At 57.6% G+C, this 18,081-nt stretch overlaps 6 protein-coding genes across 6 annotated transcripts; 4 read left to right on the top strand and 2 right to left on the bottom strand.

The window, feature by feature from the left end:
• The first annotated feature begins 925 nt into the window (after positions 1 to 925).
• Positions 926 to 2,871, top strand: K452DRAFT_52501 (uncharacterized protein). Its single transcript, XM_033546790.1, has 4 exons — positions 926 to 1,306; positions 1,364 to 1,535; positions 1,594 to 1,840; positions 1,923 to 2,871. Exons 1-4 carry the CDS (start codon positions 1,146 to 1,148, stop codon positions 2,708 to 2,710), a joined length of 1,368 nt encoding a protein of 455 aa, XP_033395904.1. The 5' UTR covers positions 926 to 1,145; the 3' UTR covers positions 2,711 to 2,871.
• Positions 2,872 to 6,346: 3,475 nt separating this feature from the next.
• K452DRAFT_288956 (uncharacterized protein) lies at positions 6,347 to 6,941 on the bottom strand. Its single transcript, XM_033540756.1, has one exon. It carries the CDS (start codon positions 6,935 to 6,937, stop codon positions 6,509 to 6,511), a length of 429 nt encoding a protein of 142 aa, XP_033395903.1. The 5' UTR covers positions 6,938 to 6,941; the 3' UTR covers positions 6,347 to 6,508.
• Positions 6,942 to 7,917: 976 nt separating this feature from the next.
• K452DRAFT_288955 (uncharacterized protein) lies at positions 7,918 to 9,764 on the top strand. The gene is made up of 4 exons (XM_033540755.1): positions 7,918 to 8,371; positions 8,537 to 9,101; positions 9,198 to 9,342; positions 9,401 to 9,764. Exons 1-4 carry the CDS (start codon positions 8,074 to 8,076, stop codon positions 9,635 to 9,637), a joined length of 1,245 nt encoding a protein of 414 aa, XP_033395902.1. The 5' UTR covers positions 7,918 to 8,073; the 3' UTR covers positions 9,638 to 9,764.
• A 1,284-nt stretch (positions 9,765 to 11,048) lies between these two features.
• Positions 11,049 to 12,108, top strand: K452DRAFT_288954 (uncharacterized protein). The gene is made up of 2 exons (XM_033540754.1): positions 11,049 to 11,542; positions 11,664 to 12,108. The coding sequence occupies exons 1-2, from the start codon at positions 11,226 to 11,228 to the stop codon at positions 11,722 to 11,724; spliced, it is 378 nt and encodes a 125-aa protein (XP_033395901.1). The 5' UTR covers positions 11,049 to 11,225; the 3' UTR covers positions 11,725 to 12,108.
• A 64-nt stretch (positions 12,109 to 12,172) lies between these two features.
• On the top strand, positions 12,173 to 12,799 carry K452DRAFT_52426 (uncharacterized protein). Its single transcript, XM_033546789.1, has 4 exons — positions 12,173 to 12,209; positions 12,265 to 12,568; positions 12,628 to 12,722; positions 12,770 to 12,799. The coding sequence occupies exons 2-3, from the start codon at positions 12,342 to 12,344 to the stop codon at positions 12,713 to 12,715; spliced, it is 315 nt and encodes a 104-aa protein (XP_033395900.1). The 5' UTR covers positions 12,173 to 12,209; positions 12,265 to 12,341; the 3' UTR covers positions 12,716 to 12,722; positions 12,770 to 12,799.
• A 219-nt stretch (positions 12,800 to 13,018) lies between these two features.
• K452DRAFT_299576 (uncharacterized protein) lies at positions 13,019 to 17,950 on the bottom strand (the record flags this gene model as incomplete). The annotated part of the gene is made up of 2 exons (XM_033542242.1): positions 13,019 to 17,740; positions 17,888 to 17,950. 2 exons carry the CDS (start codon positions 17,948 to 17,950, stop codon positions 13,019 to 13,021), a joined length of 4,785 nt encoding a protein of 1,594 aa, XP_033395899.1.
• Between the last annotated feature and the right edge of the window lie 131 nt (positions 17,951 to 18,081).

Below are 18,081 nucleotides of genomic sequence, written 5' to 3'. Positions count from 1 at the left end.
GTCTCCGCCCTTGCCGCACCGCTTCAGCCTCCCCGCGGTGGTTCCGTGGATCAGCCGTTACATCCGCCGCCTCGCCAAGCCCCTGCACCAGCGCACCTGACATGGATCTTCACCCTTGCCGACACCTCATTGCCTGCGTGCCTGCTCCGCCCCGCGAGGATGCCCAAAATCTTCATCCGCCCTCCCAAAACGTTAAGGCCTCCACCTGTCCGCCAAGGGTTGCTCAGATTCACTGCTGAACAGGGTTCTCAACACTCCGGTCGTATCTTATCTCCTCGCTATCGCTGCCTGCAAGGGTTGCTGTCGGCTTAAAACCGCCTATAGCAGCTGCCCAAGGCATGGCGAGCCAGCCAATGGCCGTTCGCGGCCGTCAGCGGCGCAAACGTTTGCAAGGCTTTCGTCCGCCGCTCACATCCGCAAGGGGGGGCGGGCAAGGCGGCGGGAACAGGATTTCGCCCAGCGGAGGATCTCTCGTGGCGGAAAGGTGTCCGCTGGACGCTGGATTTGGGCGTCTCGGCTTGGTCCGAAGCCACGTCGGCCCGAAAGCGGCAAAAGGAAGTGACTTTCTTCTCAGCCCTATCCGGCTCGTGAGGCACGTTGTTCCTTGACGTTTTGTACGGGGCGGGCCTTGGATAGGAATACCAGTCGGCGCACAAAGACCCTGGATTATAGTCACGCTTTTCCCCAGCTTGTTCGTGCATCATCCGAAGAAGCTGTTCCCGAGACAGCGGCTGTTGGACCGTGTGTACGAGTTGAACCTTGCACCCTGGATTCTTTTACATAACGTGAGTAGGCTAAAACGTGGAGGTGAAAAGGATTCTCGCTCGATAACCGTGCAAACAGTGCTAAGCTCCTAGCCGGCCCCAGTCCCGATTACGTTTCTCGGACCCATCTGGAGATAGGCACATCGGCCATTTACAGTAGCGTCAGCAAGGCCTTGGAAGCGGGCCATTGGCCGCCTCCACCATTTAACGCCTTTTGCCCTCTTGCTGGAACCCTCTTCTCGACCCCGTTGCCAACTTCCTTCTCTCCCGCATTCCGCGCTTTCCTTGTGGCCTGTGGGGTCTGTGACAAACGCGATACCCGTTCCTTCAATTGCTCCAGCATCCCCTTCAACAGACCCAATTCGTGGCAACAGCGGCACCATGGCGGACATGAACGAGAAGATTTACGGCGAGGACCGCCGCGAGGACAAGGTCTCCGACCTCGAGGATGTCCCGGCGTTCAAGGTCGACGACAACGCGGCGGGAGATGTGTTTGGTAACGAGGCTGATGCAGAGATCCAATACAAGACCATGAAGTGGTGGTAAGTTTGAGGCGCAAGGGATTCAATCGCTTCTACAGAATGCTCACTCGTTTTCAGGCAAGCCTCGATGGTTATGATCGCAGAGAACATTTCCCTCGGTATTCTGTCGCTACCCGCCGTCATGGCCAAGATTGGCCTCATTCCTGGTATCGTCTTGATTATTACTCTTGGTCTCTTCGCGACGTACTCCGGATACGTTTACTACCAGTTCAAGATGCGGTACCCATTCGTATGTCGCCAAGTCCACCTACCATCTCGCGCAATGAAAACTGACCTCCAATGTGAAGGTCAACAACCTTGCGGATGCAGGCGGCGTTTTATTCGGACCCATCGGCCAGGAAATCTTTGGTGCCGCGTTCGTCATCTTCTGCGTCTTCCTCATGGCTAGTCACGTCTTGACTTTCATGATCGCCATGAACGTTATCACCGAGCACGCGACTTGCACCATGGTTTGGGGTGTTGTGGGTGTGATTATCTTCTTCATTCTCGCCATCCCGAGAACGCTGAAGAACGTTTCGTACCTCTCCATTGCCTGTGAGTATTTTCCCAGGAAACAGCAGCGGCTGCGTTTTCCAAAACAAAATATTTCGGGGCTCCAAAACTGACAAATTAACAGCCTTCATCTCCATCACCTCGGCCGTTCTCCTCACCATGATCGCTCTCGGCGTCTCCCCCCTGAAGGGTGCCCACCTCGAGGGCACGCTCAAGCCGGCCTTCTCCGACGCCATGCTCGACTCGACGAACATCGTTTTCGCGTACGCTTGCCACGTCGGATTCCTTAGCTTCATCAGCGAGCTCCAGAAGCCCGAGGACTTCCCCAAGTCGCTGGTCATGCTTCAGGTTGTTGACATGACGCTGTACATCATCGTCGCTGTCGTTGTCTACCGCTACGCCGGCCTCGACGTTTCCAGCCCCGCGCTCGGCAGCACCGGCCACCTTGTGCGCAAGATTGCGTACGGCATTGCGCTGCCGACGATTCTGATTGCGGGCGTCATTTTCGGGCACATTGCGTGCAAGTACATCTACATCCGGATCTTCGCGGGCACCAAGTACCTGGGCAGCCGCGGCATTGTGGCGACGGGCACGTGGCTGGGCCTGGGCTTCGGCATCTGGGTGATTGCGTACGTGATTGCGGCGAGTATCCCGGGGTTCAACAACCTGCTGGGCTTCATTTCGTCGCTGTTCGCGTCGTGGATCAGCTACGGCATTGCGGGCTGGATGTGGATCCACATGAACAAGGGCAAGCTGACGCAGAACTGGAAGAAGATTTCCTTGCTCGTCGTCAACCTCGCTTTGGTCCTGCTCGGCGCGGCTATCTGCGGTCTGGGCCTCTATGCTTCGGCTAAGGCTATGCATGACCAGACTGGCGGCGCCGTCTGGAGCTGCGCTGACAACTCGACTTGAGTTGCGCACTGAAGACTTGAGACGACCTTTTGTTTTTTGTTGCTCGCGTGCTTTTTTATACCAGCTGCTTTGTTGGCGTCGTGTTTGCGACGGCTTGTTATGATGTGTGTATAGATTTAGCACGTTTATCTCTGTTTTTTTCCTCTAGATATTATGTAGGCAATGCCGACGACCTGTTGATGACATGCTTTTTGGCCCTTGAACGAGTGCTTTCACTATGATGGACTTGGGATTCGAGATACTGCTGTTTACTCTAGGTGTGCGGCACACGACGAATCCCCCCACTGCCCCCTTTACGGCGCATCTCGTACCAGCGCATCCTCTACCTAGACACCCATAAACAAACAAACAAGCACAGCACGACCCCTCCCCTCCCCCTCACCATCGCAGGCGGGATCACTCCACCAGGCACCACCAGCAGCACACGCGACACAAACGCAGACGTCACCCGCCAGGCAGCGCCGCTCCCGCGCAATCCACGCAGTGGCGTCGATCCGGGGCGCGTCCAGGCTCCAGGGCGAGCGAGTCGCGAGAGTCAGAGTGCGCAGGGCAGGGGCGAAAAGCCCGCACCGCACCTCCCCTGCCCGAGGGGATGTGCGATGTGCGATTTGCGCCGCGGCTATGCGCGCTGAGGGGGCGCGCCGATTGCGTTCGCGCCGTACGGGATGTGCCTGATGATCGTGGAGCGGGGGTCTGCTGCCCGCGGAAGCAGGGTTGAGGGCAGGCTTGCAGGGCAACAATGGAGTCAGGGCCCGGGGCAATCTTCTACCTAACCTGGCCGGGCAACTTTCTACGTAGAGCAGGGCCTTACGGTACGAGTAGAGTGCGTGGTAGGCACGCCTTGCGCCTTCCCTTTGCCTTTGCCTTTGCCTTCCTTCCTTCTTCGGGGTCTCGGGTCGGGGTGGCGCCACCACAGCCCTGGGGCGCAGCTGCCGCGCGCGGTGCCGGCTTACCTACCTACGGCTGGCTTTTTCGGAGAGGAAGGAAGGATGCGAGGATGGGTGGCGCCAGCGTTGAGCCGCCGCGCCGTGAGCGCTACTACGCGTAGAGTAGTGCGAGTATGTACCTGGGCTAGTACGGCGCGCCTTTTTTTCGGTGGTGGATGCGCGGCAGTGACGTGGGAGGAGAAGGGGGACTCGCGGAGCTGCTGGTGGATGGTGGCTGTTTGGGGGGATGCCGCTGGTAGCCGAGCGAGCTGCTGTGGATGCTGGATGTTGCGCTGGGGTGTGGGTGGACTGTGGAGGCGTGGGGGCGCTGGGGTTGGTTGTGGGGTCGCGAGAGCTTGGCTTTGCGTGTTGCTTGCTCGCGGCGGCTTTGCGGGGGATGCTTGCTTGCTTTGCTTGTTTGCCTGTTTGCCTGTTATTGGGCAGCAATGGATGGTGTTGATGGGCCATGTCTTCGCCGTCCGCGTGTGAAGTTACGTAGGCTGAGGCTGATGGTTGACAGGACAGGACAGGACAGGCCGCCGTCTCTCCATCAATCCATCCCTCTGTCTATCCACCTATCCACCCTCTTCCGTCCACGCCGTCCGTGTCGAGATAGAGTCCATCAAAGTATCTACGTCGCACACACCGCACGAAACTCCGCGCCGCGTCGTCAACCTCGCACGTCCGCACATCAACCTCCGCGTTCACGCCTCACCTCCTCTCCAGCCAGCAGCGCGCAAGTCCCCCCTTCCAACCCAAGCACAGAGACGAGGCGAGACGAGGCGAGACGAGGCTCGGAGCCACCATCTCCCCCAGCGTAACCACCGCACACGCACACGAACCTACCTACGTACCTACGTACATACGTACACACCCACGCAACACGCCGCTCGCCATCTCCGTCTCCGCGCACACGCCCGCCCTCGTCGGAGCCCGCTCGCTCATGATCGCCATGGCCGTCCACGCCGTCGTCGCGCCTTCTTTCTGTTGGGGCCGAGAGCCGCTTGCCACGCCTCGCCTCGCCTTGACACATGGTTTCGCGCCTTGACACATGATCGGCGCGCGTTTCGGAGCGGGGCATCGGGGGTCGCCAAGGTCGGGGGCAAGGGGCCCCGTGGAGGGGCCGGGTAGGGGCGGGCCTGGGTGTGGCGTGCGTGCGGAGCGGAGGCACGGAGGGTGATACAATATTGTAGTTGGGTTGGGGTGGTGATGTGCTGGCGCGGTTCTTCGGGGCCTGAGGTCACTAGGTGCTGAGGATGGCACGTTTCAGTGTTGCTCGCTCGCTCGTCGGAGCGGGTGCGGGTGCGTGTGCGCGCCGGAGTGTGAAGTCATGCCCGCTGTTTCGGAGGTTGTGATTGACTTCGGTTGTGGCATTGTAAGGTGGTGGGATGGGCGTGTCGTTCTGTTTCGGGTGCTGCTGCGGGTACGACCTTGCGGATGATCTTCTTGGGTGCGAGGACGCACGTCTGGTCTGGGCTGCGCTGAAGTCATGGCCGGAGCGATCTCTGCCCGGGGTGCTACTCTGCTCTACCACGGGAGACTGCGACGAGGGTCGGAGGAGTGGTGGGTGAGTAAGTCAGTGAGTGAGTGAGTGAGTGACTCCCCGTGGGTGCTGCTGCTCCCTCGCCTGCTCCCTGACCCGGCACCCATCTACCTAGAGTCCAGACCAGACCCGAGAGCGTCCTCTGCGTCCCTCGAACACAACACAGGCACAGTCAACAGCAAGACTTCCTGCACGCCCCTGCATACAAGGCACAACCCTCTTCCTCTCCCTCTCTCCCTCTCACCACCACCCCTCGCACACTCATCACCACTCCAAAGTCGCCACCACACACCATCACAACCACAACCACAGCCACCTCAAAGCGCTTTTGCCCTTTACTAGTCGGAAGCGAGGGGTGCGGCTTCAAGAGGCCGTCGAGGGGACTCGTACAGTACAGTACGCTACGCTATGCCCGTTGGTCTCGGGCAGGGAGGTGGGTTTGGCTGCTTGGTTGGTGAGGGTGGGTCGTGAAGATTGGGTTGGGGGTGAGGGTGAGTGAGATGTGTGATTGATGGTGGTGGGGGGTTTGTGTGGTTGTGTCTGCAATGCTGTTGACTGACTGGCTGGTTACTTTTCTTCTTTCTTTCTTGCTCTCTCTCTCTCTCTCTCTCTCTCTCTCTTCGCCCAGCGAGGCCACACCCCCACCATTCTGGCCCTGGCAGTAATAGCTATGACTATGTGGGCCCGTCGTCAATCGGCCAGCCGCTCAACCAACTTGTTGTCGATCAGGCAGTCAGAATATCGGTTAATTAACCAACCAGCTAGCGAGAAGGTCCCCGGGAACTGAGGGGAATTGAGGGAGTGGTTGGGGGAGGGCGAGGGCGTGTGTGAGTGAGTGAGTGGGTGGGTGAAGTGGACAGGAGGCTTGGGACTAGTCGCTGGTGGCCGGCTGGAGGTTGTAGAGCGAGGTTCGCGGCAGAGGGAGGGTTGCTAGTTGGGGTTGTGGTGGATGTGGTGGTAGTGGGTGTAGCGGGAGGTCTGAAGTAGTAGTGGTGGTGGTGATGGCGGGTCCCAGGTACAACTATCAGGCCGCCTATGCGTGCTGCGCTGCAAGTAGAAGAACGAGAAAACTCAAAGCGTTCGTATTGCACCGATCCCTTGCGCAAAGGACCCTCCGCAGCGATGATACAGCCGCTGTTCTCTAGATGTACACGCGCCGTGCTTCTTCCCGCATCCTGCATCCTGCATCCTACATCCAGCTTTGTCCGTCATTGTCTTTCCTCCCGGCACAATCTGTTCCGCGTCCATCAACAACCTCCCGCACCTCTTCTCTTCTCTCTCCTTTCCCGCCATTCCACAAACGCATCCCCTCCCAGCAGCAGTAGGAGCCTAGTACAGCGCGAGGCCCAACGCAGAGACAAGGCTCAGACCGACAACGAACCAGCCAGTCTGCATAACAGCGCGGTTGGTAAGCGTCTTGCCCATATCCCAAACCAAGTGGCGAATGCCATTGAAGCTATGGAAGGTGAAAGGCAGAGCAAAGACGGTCTTGAAGCCGATCTTGGCGGCGATGGGCAGAGCGCCAAATGCCGCGGCCAGCGACTGCGACTCCAGGTGCCAGCCCGTCAGCGGCGCAGCCAGGTACGCGGCAAAGAACAGGTAGAAGCTGCCCGACAGCATGGCGCCCGTGATGCGGTTGAACATGGACGCGTACCAGGTGATTTGCGGGCGGTAGATGGTCAGGTGCGGCGAGACGGGGCGTTGGGTCCGCTGCTTGGCCAGGATGGGGTAGCCTTCTTCGTTCGTCATGCGTTGCATCGCGACGGTCCTGCTGGGGGCGCGGGCGTGTTAGCGGGGTTTGTTCGATAGTTTGGTCTGCCATGCTCAGATCCGATTGATCTCCTTCGTAGTATCATCCTCCTCCTCATATTCTTTTCCGTGCTGCTAGGAGTGTGGGCTGGGGCTGCGGCGTGGGCTGGACGGCCTCGCGCGGAGGGGCTCCGTACCGAGACTGCTGCATGAGGGCAGCGGCCGGGGCGAACCTGGCGGCGCCGACCGGAGCGGCCATGCGCCGGAGGGCGAGTTGGAACGAGCGCTGGGCGAGCATTGCGGGCGGGGGCAGCGATGGGGTGGATGGAGAGACTCGCGGTCGTTGTGGTGATGCTGCTTGTTGCTGCTGCTGCTCGCTCCGGCTGCCCTTGGCCAGGCTAACCTCGGGAGCGCGTGCGGCCAATCACAGCACCGCCCTTTGTCACCGGCTATTCCTCGGCAGTGCTGTCTCGTCAAAAGTGTTTTTTTGTTTCGCCATCTTCTTCTCCTTCTTCTTCCTCACGGGACCTCCTCCCCGCCTGCGGACCCTCGTGGACTGAACCCAGGCGGCTTGTCTCTGCGGCTGGCTTTCTGCCAGTTGCTCGAGATGCCTGAGGTCCCTAGAGGGACCAACCCGTCGTTAATCGCGCATTTTAATCCTTACCAATGATTCGGTGCGTTTCATATCAGGGTAACATACCAGCTCGAGAAGATGATGTTTGTCTGTCAATGAATGAGATTCAATTGGAGTCTGTCGGGTCTGCGTTGTGATTGCAACACATGAATGAATGATGAAGCAATTCGCACTCCTACAGACGGGACAACGGAGCTCTCGCTGGTCAGACTATCAGCCGTCTTCAGGCTCTACACCTCTTCTCATAGCAATTGATCCTTTGAATTATCCAATATATCTCTTATGAAGCATGCACCTGCCTGCTTTCGATGTGACTTCATCTCAACCCAAAAAATTTGACTCGGCGACCAACAACCTCACGCGTCACCATCCAAGACAAACAGGCAGAAAGCACCACAACCCTCCACAGCGAGAGCAAACGCCGCCAGACCGCTCAAACCAAACAATCCACAACAAACAAGAAAAAGCAGAAAACCAGGGCAGGAGGCCACCCGCGGTCTCAACCTTCAAAATGCGCACAGCAACGCCTCTCACAGCAAGCAACCTCTCCCTCCCCCCGGACTCGTACATCTACGCGCTCAGCCCCGCAGGCAGCAGCGCGCTCGCGGCCCTCTCGTCCGACGACTCGGTGCGCTGGTTCGATCCTGCGTCGCTGCAGCTGCTGCCAGACGGCGTGGTCAAGAATGCGCATCGCAGCGTCACGTGCCTCAAGGCATGGGACGAGCATGTGTTGGCTACGGCAGGAAGAGACGGGGCTGTCAGGCTGTGGGATCGGAGGACGGAGGGAGCAGTTGGCGGAGTCAGTGTCCGTATGTGGATTTTATTTCTTGTCTCTATTATATATTTCTGCCATCACGTCTCTTTCCTTTTTCGTCATTTCTCTCATCTTTTCCCTCTTCCTTCCCTATTTCATTCTTACTCCACTCTCACCTCAGCACCAAAAGAACGCCCTGCTAACTCCCGCCCCTCCAAAGCCAAAAACCTCCCCCTCTCAGCCCTGACAACCCACGCCCCAACGCACCGCCTAATAGCCGGGACCGAGTACCCCAACAACCCGCCGGGCGACGCGCCCATCTTCATCTACGACACGCGGCAGCTAACCTCTAACCCCACACCCGCGCTCACCCCGCTCCTCACCCTCCCCGAATCCCACACCGACACCATCACCGAGCTGACCCTGCACCCCTCCCGCCCTAGCACCCTGCTCTCGGGCAGCACGGACGGGCTGGCCTGCGTCTTCGACATCTCGCAGCCGGACGAGGACGAGGCCCTGCGTCGCGTGCTCAACCATGCCGGCGCGGTGCATCGCGCGGCCTGGGTCGGCGAGCGCGACGTCGGCGTTTTCAGCACGGACGAGGCGCTGGCGTTCTACGAAGCGTTGGACGAAGAGGGCGTGGAAGGGAAGAGCGGGCAGGAGGGGGAGGAGGACGGGCCCAAGCCGGTCCGGATCGGCGATGTGCGCGAGCTGTTGGGGTGCGAGTATGTAGTGGGCGTGGGTGCGAAAGAGGGGGTCAGAGTCGTTGCGGCGGGGAACCATAGGTGCGTTTGTTCTTTTCTTTTCTCTCTTTCCGCCTTTTCCTCTTTCTCTGTTCTTGTCGACACAATATCTGGACAAACCCACTAACAACTCAGCAGCAACCAGCACCTCGATCTCCTCCCCCTCCATCCCCCCACCCAGGGCGCTACGCCCCTCGCCTACGCCTGCTCGCAGGCCGACTGCCTCCGCCTCCCGGGCGCGCACGGCGAGGAAATCGTCCGCGACTTCTACTTTGCGCCGAACGTAAGCTCTGGTTACCTCCACCCTTATCTGACCCCCATGCTAACGCCCACCACCACAGTCGACAACACTCTACACCTGCGGCGAAGACGGGCACGTGCGCGCCTGGAGCGGCGCCGGCGCCGACGACGTCTTCGGCACCATTGGGCACAGAGACGCGGACGAGGACATGCGCGACGATGGCGAGGAAGACGGCGGTGCTAAGAAGGCGAAGAAGGAGAAGAGTGCCAAGGGCAAGGGGCGCGAGAAGCGCAAGGAGCGGAAGGAGAAGAAGAAGGACCGTTTTGCGCCGTATTAGCTGGGGAAAGGTGGGGAAGGGAGGGGTGTAAATAGAGTTGAGAGATGGGGTTGCGTTGATAGTTTTTGTTCAGTGAACGAATGGACTTTCTGTCCGGTTGCTCAATATCGCAGACATACAGGACCTCAGAACTCACCATGACGAACGTGTCGGTGCTGTTTTCGTCTGTCGTCTATCTGACCGTGCCTAGAAAAACGGTAGCATTCACGCACACGGGAACAGTACCACCAAACAGCATAGATGCCCACTATCTTCCAGCAGCTACGGGGGGCACCACCATCGCCGTGCGCGGCAGATCAGCATCTCCATCTTATACACTGCATGTTTAGCGTATACCTACTTACTTCTCTTACGAAGAGAGAGAGTGTGTGTGTGTATGTGTGTGTGTGCGTATAAACGCCCAGTTTAAAGCGCAGGAAAGACGCACGCGCCGGCGCAGCTGAGGTTGAAGTTGAGGGGCTGGGGCGTGCTGTTGCGGGGAGTGGGTTAAGAGGCAGGTGGGTACACGGTTTGCCGTACTTCGCAGTGAAGCGTTGTGGAGTAGGCGAGAGCTTTGCGTATGTGTGTATGTGAGCGGTGGGCGTGGGCGGTGGGGCGGTGGCTGAGCATGTACGCTACCAAACCGAAGATAAGACCCGGTCTGCTTTGGAGTCGAGCAGAATAGAATACGGGCGGCGCTGCGCTGTGCTGTGCTGTGGGAAGGAGGTATATAGATGCGGATCCTGCTCTTGTTGTAAGTGCTTACTTATTGTACCTCTCGATCTCATTGCAAGGCAAGGCACGATCCGTATAGGGCTGGGAACTGGCGCGGCGCTGTGGAGGGTGTGGAGTAGGACAATGAGATATGAACATGGGATATAAAACAAGCACTCCCTCCCTCCGTCCTACGTACCGACCAACAACAGAGCAGGATTCTCTATCAAGTCACCAAACATCTTCAACGAGGTCACCAAACATCTCGTACTGCTCGGTGTTGGGAAGTTCGCACCATCAAGATCGATTCCTGACGCTGTGGGCGTGTGCTGAAGCTTAAGAGGACAAGGTATTGCGCTGCTGGTGTGGTTCCTCATCGCTAGCGAGGAATGCTGGTGTTCTTTAGAAGGTGCTTGTGGTGGTTGTCTTCATTGGCTTGGTGTGCTGTTTGGTGCGGAGGGGTTTGATGTTGCTGTTACGGTACGTTTTTCTCAGGATCTTCTTCCTTGATTTGTTCAGTACGAGCCCGGGACCCAGCCGTGTGAACATTTTCGGAGGGCTGGTCTGGTGCCCTTTTCGGTGGCATGATAGGCAGTTGGTTCGGGAACTGTCAGGTCGGCTTTCTGCTTATCAGTCTTTTAAAGGGGCATGTTTTGACATGGCAAGAGGGTTTGGTTTGTGGGAGAGGCCGTAACTGGTGACGGCGATAGTGATATACTGTGAATTCGAGAGGTTCCATGGTAAAGAAGACTGAAGAGAGGATCGAGCCCGGGGGATTCCGTAGCCGTCAGTGTCTAAAAGGTATGCGATTTGGCGAACTGTACCCCGAAGGCATTTCACCATGACCTACCCACACGAAAAAAAAGAAAGACAGCAGCAGCGACAGCGGTAGCGCATGCCCCACCACCCCAACGCCCAACACCAGCCCAGCCCACCAAAAACAAAGCAAAGCAAGCAAGCAATCCCACCCCGCACTCCTCTCCCCACACACAACGCACTACCACCAGATCCCGGTCCCCCACCCCCAAGCCAACGACCGTCTCTTCCTGCCGCCACCCCCTCCTTCACCCTCCCTCCTCGCACCCCCTTCCTGCTCCCCCCTTCGCCTCTCGCCGCCCCATCCGCGCTCTCCTGCAGCTGCGGGCGCACCGCCCCTCGCTGCTGTCGCGGCGCGCTCGATGATGCGCCGTGCTGCTGTTTGCGTGGGGTGGTCTGGTGTGCGGGCGGGGTGTTAGTGCGTTGGAACTGTGTTGTGTTGTGTGTTGGAAATGGTTGTGGATGGGGAGGGGTTGTTGTTGGAGGACGGAAAGAGAGAGAGAAAGGAAAGACGTACGCGAGAAGAAGGCGCGGTGCATGGTCGGTTGTGGTGCGCTGTGGTTGCGCTGAAGTGCTGATGCGCTTTGGTGGTTTAGGTTTGGATTTGGATTTAGATTTGGATTCGGAAGGCTCTGTGTGTGTTTTTGTGATGTCGGGTCGTGGGTGGTATAGGTTGTTGGTTGGCGAGTTGGAGGCTAAGGTAGGTAGGTGGCTGATAGCTGGTAGGTATAATGTAGGCAGGCAATCCACGGTACAGTCCCGTAGATATGTAGACAGACACTGTAGCCCAGTCGCAGTTGCGTCGCCCGGTCCGCTCCGATCCAGCAGAACCAGCGGTAGCGGTACAAGGTAGCGAAGCCCCAGCTCTTTGACGTTCTTTATCCAGCAGTGGCTGTTCGTTCGTTCGGTTGATCGTTCCCAACTCTTCCCACGCACGTAGGTAGTGCCTAGGTAGGCACGAGTTAAAACCCTGTCTTTATCCCGCACGCGCTGATACCAACTGACGCAGACGCACGTAAGGCAGGAGGAACCTAGCTAGCAGTCACTTGACCCTGCGTAAATTGTAAATTGACTCACAACTCTCTAACCACAGTACAATCCGGCTCAGCGCGCAGCAGCCTTCAGCCTTACATATAAGCCCCCCTGACCCCCATCTCGTGCAAGATCCACACATGACGATCCGCAACCCCCCTCAATGTCGCACGGCCACGGCCATGCGCGTTGTGCCGTTTCAGCGCTGCCAAGCCCCCCTCGCTGTCTGACGCGGGACGGCACGGGACTGCGGGGTACGGCTTGGCGCGCGCGCGGCGCGGCGGGCGGCGGGGCGGGCCGGGAGGGGTCGGGCGGACGCGGACGGACGGATCGGGTGGGCGGGTTGTGCGGAAGGACTCAACAGCCTACTTGGTTGGGCTTTGCACGATTGTGGGATGGACTCGAGTATTTGTGAAATTGGAGAAGTTCTCTTGCGTTAACTAAGCTAGAGCTAGGTACGGACGTATGCGTGGATTAGATGTATGTGTGTATGCGGACTGGTCCCGCCGGCCGCCGCTCGCACAGCTACATAAGTAGGCGTAGTGTAGGCGTAGTGTAGCTTTCGACAAAACAGCAGCTAACTAGGTGAAGTAGAGCAGTAACTCGCGAAGGAGAGAAAACAAAGAGAGAAAAGAGAGAGAAAAGAACGAAGCCAGATCAAAGCAAAGTAAAGCAAAGTAAAGCGAAACGAAGCGAAAGCGACAGTCCCCAACGCCTGTACCCACCGTCTCCTTTAACCCTCCTGTACCATCCATCCAATCCATCCATCCAGCCCGAAAGAAAGAAAGAAAAGAAGTAAACCCATGACTCCTTCCTCACCCCATCACTCACTTTACCTACTCATTCCTCAACCAGCGCCCCCAAAATCAAGCTCTGGATCACAAACTCATCATTCACAACCTTAACGCCCCTCCCCTCTCCCACCAGCACCGTACACACGCCCCCACTCCCCCCAGCACCAGCACCAAGGGCACGCTTCCTCTTGCGGGCGCTCCCACCAGCACCAGCACCAGACACAAGCGCCTCAGCGAACTCGCCCTCCGCACTATCAACATACACCCAGTCCCAAGGCCTAGCCTCATCATCGCGCTCCAGCAAGTCTCGCGCCGCGCCCGCGTCCGCGCACCGGCCCACGCGTGTCGCGCCCATCGCCCTCGTCAGGAACTCGTACGTGCGGCGGCGGTCCTCGCGGCCCTTGGCGCGGCTCTTGCCCGTGACGAGGAGCACGCTCTTGCCGTCGAGCAGCTTGGGGCGGCGCTGGAGTACGCGCGTCAGGCGCGCTTCGCCTTCGCTTTCGTCGTCGCTGCTGCCTATATCGCTGGCGTCGTAGTAGGATGTGAGGTCGGTGCGACTGCGCACTGCGCCGTTGAGGTAGGTCGACTCGCCTGCGGGGAGGAGGTAGTACTGCCATGGCTTGATGGCCCTGGCAGCGGCGCAGTCGCGGATCCAGCGCGCGGAGAGGCATGGCAGACCTAGCGCGAGGGCCTGGATGTACTTGGTGCGGCGGGAGTGGCGGTCACTGATGAGGGCCGTGAAGCCAAGGCGTTGTGCGGACGAGGTAAGGACTAGGCCCTGCTCGTCCGGCGCTGCATCTGTGGACGGGCTATTGGCGGCCTTGGGTTGGGGCGTCGAGAGTGCTTTGTTGGTGACGGATGTGGAGGGAGGCTTCATGGGGCTGTTAGTGTCAGAAGCGTGGCTAGAAGTGCGGAAGAGCGCCTCGAAGCCTGCGTCGAGAATGATGCCGCCATTGTTGGTTATCAATCTACAAACCTCGTCACGTTCGGCAGCCGAGTCTCCAAACGTGATTGCAAAGGCCATGTTAGCAAAGATACCGGTGGCAGTAGGCCTTGGAGTAGCCGGCTCGGTAATCGAGCGCTGAACGGACTTGGCAAGGGTCGAAGGTGGCTGACGGCGAGATTTGGAGGTATTAGGTGTATCAGGAGCCGAAAACACGGTTGAAGGCGTTTGCGGTCGTGCGTTGTTCAGCAAAGCCTCTGAGGGATGGCTGTAAGTGCGGTCCGCGAAGTGGGTCCACATGGTGCTGGTAATATAGATTTTCTCGATGAGCACCTCAACAGTCTCGGGGGCTTTCGCGGGTAAGCTGTTTCGCTGTTTGACTTCGAGGACAACCGTTTTTGCACCATGGATGTCCGTGAGCGGGAAATCATTTTTGGAAGCCTCGTTTACAGATGTGACAGCAGTGGCTTCAGCGGGCGATATGATATCTTTGAAACCGCGGACAATGTACGACTTTGTACGCATCTTGTTCAAATCGACCTTGACCAGGTCGCCCTTGCGAAGGTCGAAGCTGCGGATATGGTTCCTTTCGAGATTGTCTATTGCACCATCGTCGAAGCGAATTCGGTAACGGAAGTTGTCTGGAGACAGGCCTAGACATGTCGCCGGATAGAATACCATTGAGCTGCCCCTGAACCATGCCAAAACCCGGTTGGGCGTAACCACATTTTTAGGCGTGCTTGTTGCGGAATCTTCGACCATGACTCGTTCAGCGGTGTTATCATCCACAGGGATAGGCTGATCATCTGTCGCGGGTGCTGCCACTTCGGGTTCCTCTTGCAGAACCCGAGGATGGGGCTCTTCCCTGGAGGGCCGGGGAGGTGCTTCTGTAGTCTTCTTCCTGACATCTTTGGGCAGTCGCGTCTGTGGCGCCTCAGCAACCTCAAGGACCCTTTGTGCAGTCTTCTTTGCTGCTGCTTCTTGAACCTTTCCCGGCGCAGAACTCTTTTTGCCATAAAATTTAGCAGTAGGCCGAACAAGCTTGCCGCTAATACCACTCTTCATAACTGCCGGCTTGATAAAGACTGCCTCTTCGGTGTTTTCAATAGGCATAGCTCCATTATTTTCAGTAAAACTGTTCGTATTTGACATCCTTTCCTTGTCCGGAGCAGGGGAGGGAGAAGGTATGTGATTAATTTTCCTTGGTGACTCCTGAAGAGCGCGGGCGCTATAGAGCTTCCTGCGTTTATTTGGTCGCGTAGGAGATGGTCCAATGTCGGACATCACCTGCTGATACTCCTTGTCGTTCTCGGTCAAGACGCTTTCAGTGAAAAAGTCCAAATCCAGATCAAAGGGCTGTGCTTGTGATGGATCTTGGGCGATGTCTGTAAGCTTTCGGACATGCGTAGAGGCAGGTGTATGCTGGCTCAACGTTTTAGTCGGTGCCGGGCTTCTCGTCGGACTCGACAGCGACTTCTGTTGACTAAGATGTGGCCTGAGAGGGGATGCTAAAGCTGAGATACGAGGCTCAGCTGTCTCATAGGGTTGCATAGTGGTTGAGTGTTCCGCTTCCCCTGTTGGCTCGTTCGCATGTCCTTCGACTGGTTGAGCGTTGTAGACCGGGGAGTTGGCTCCCGATTGTTCAGGTTGCTGTGGTCGTGGGTTTTCTGCATCATCCTCGTCTTCTTCCATAGGGTCCGTTTCGGGTATTGTCGAGTAAATCCGTTGCAGCGTGGCACGGAACTGCGGTTGATTTTCGTCTTCAACTGGAGCTCCTCGTCCATCCTCGTGCGCAACATCATCTTGAACTTGATTAGCCGTTTCATCCTGGACCTCGTCTTCTCCATCTTCGTCTTCGTTGTTTGACTGCTCGTCATCTCCGTCCCTGAACGGTTGGCTAGAATCGACGAGATCGGCTGGCAAGTCCGGTTTATCGTAGTCTTCATTGTACGAAACATGCTCGGTTTCCTCAATGTCATGCATATCTTCATCGGTCCCAGAATCTTCATCCACTGTCTCTTCACCATCGTCAGTACCAATAGCATCTACAGCCTCATCATCTTCCATTGATTGGGCAAGCAACGGAGGGCTGCTCGGAACGTTTCGTCCCTCTTCATCGTCCGCAAGGGCAGCATTTGGCTCTACAGGCAGTTGTGCCAGACTCGAATCCTCTGGCGGCCTTGGCACAGAGGACGTATTAATAGCTCGTTGTAAATATCGGCCCCGTACGCCGAGACTTGATTCGCCTTCATTTATGGAGTACTGAGACTGTGCCACGCGAGCATCAGTGGAAGAAACATTAGGAAGGCTAGGCGGTGCTTCGTTGCCGTTTCCTCGTTGTGAGAGGCGCGGTTGAGAATCTGCGACTGCGATATAATCTGTTTCGTCGGACTGATCATCTTCTACAGCTTGCTGGTAGTCCTGCTGCATCGCATTCGTTCGACGGCGACTCGAGTTTGCTTGACTTCCTGGCACACCGTGTTCTTCTCGTTGACTCGAATGCGCGCCAATTTTCTGTTGTCGACCGGAACTGTTGTGCGGTCGAGACGACGTCATAGGCACCTGAACCGATTGCGACCTTCTTTGTAGCGCGGATGTCGGTGGCGGCGAGGACAGCTCGTCTAGAGAATCCTCGTCAACATCCTGAGGAGCGTCAAGTCCATCTGAGAGCTCTACAACGCTCTTCACTTTCCTCAGACGTGCCGGAGTGAATAGTGCCGTGTCGCTCATCTGCCGACGGGCTTTCTGGCCTGATTTAAACTCTCCCGGTTCTGTGAGCACCGTCATGGTGATATCGTTGAGCTGACCCTGGATCTTGCGTATCGAGGCTTTTCGCATTTCCGCAGTCACTTCGTCTTCAGACTCGTCGGTATCCTCGGCCTGCAGCCGCTGCAGTTGATCCTCTAGTTCAGCTCTCTTCTTAGCTTCCCGCTGCTCTTGCGACTCCTTCATTGTCATGTATGTATCTCGCGGCTCGGTCGCAGCGCGCAGAGGATCGCTTCGGATGGGTTTTGCAGGCGAGGAATTTAGCAGAACCGGGGACGAGTAGCGCATGTTGAACCCTGGCGAAGGGCGCTGGAACATGGGATCAGAGCATTGGTTATCCAGCTGCGGAGAGGATTGCCCTTGGGACCCGTTGAACAACTGGCTCATAGAGAGCATCTTGAGTCCTGTACCATTACTGAAAAGTTTGGCCGTAGCAGAGCCCGGCGTGCGCGTGTCTGAACTCAGGGCTTCGTCACGACAGTTGCACATTTTACTGACCGTTGCGGGAGTCTCCGGAGGCGCAATGAACGAATGCGAGGTGAAATCCGTCCCATGCTGCGATTCTCCATCAAGACTGGGCTCAGGACTATTGCCTTCCCCGTAGGCGGACGAATCGTCATTCTGCCCGTTCTCTGGACAATGACTGACAATATCGACGTGCCCGGTGTCGCCCTCCTGCAATGTGCCATTGCCGTACGTATCGCCCTGCGTGGATTGGTCCTCCTCGTCTTCGTTATGCTCTGGCGCCGCGACAAACGTGTTTCCGTTGGTGAACTCTTTGTAGATTTGCGAGTCCATCACCTGGGTATCTCCCGGACCGTCGCCTTCGCCGAAGCCAGAAAACGAATTGTACATCCTGGACGGCGGTGTCACCTTTTCAGTAGATGTGAGCGTAATTGGAGCAGTCGTTGCGAACTTCAGGCGCGGTGGAACGGCATGAGCGTGGTGGGGAGTGAGCTCATCGCGCGTTGCGGGCGGACGTGATGGCGACGCGCCTTCGTCGGTTTGTGGAGCGGAACGGTCGCGTCGGGAGATAGCAGGGGGCGAACGTTTCGAAGTCTGCGTGACAGCTCAGTCAAAAGCTGTTTGCTTTTTCATAAACCTTGTCTGGAGTCCGCGGCGACGGGAAGCAGTCCACAAGACGCATGAGAGTGGGCGGCAAATGCAGGTCGCAAGAGTCATGGGCGGCAAGGAGGGTCGGCATACCAACATCTTGATTTGCGCTATCCTCTGCGTGTCGAGGCTGTCGGGCTCGTCGTCGTCTGCCATTGTTGCTCGCTGAATGAACTCGACCAAGTGGAGCGGTTGTTGGCCTTAATTGAATTCACGATACGCGGTCTCACCTTCTCGCGAACCCACGTGCTGTTCCAAGAAGAGACAAAGGGCCGAAGCGCTCGTGA

Source organism: Aplosporella prunicola (genome assembly GCF_010093885.1).
Source record: "Aplosporella prunicola CBS 121167 unplaced genomic scaffold K452scaffold_17, whole genome shotgun sequence".
Classification (NCBI taxonomy): Eukaryota; Fungi; Ascomycota; class Dothideomycetes; order Botryosphaeriales; family Aplosporellaceae; genus Aplosporella; species Aplosporella prunicola.
Note: the sequence above shows the minus strand (reverse complement) of the source record. Positions and strands in the feature narration are given on the sequence as shown.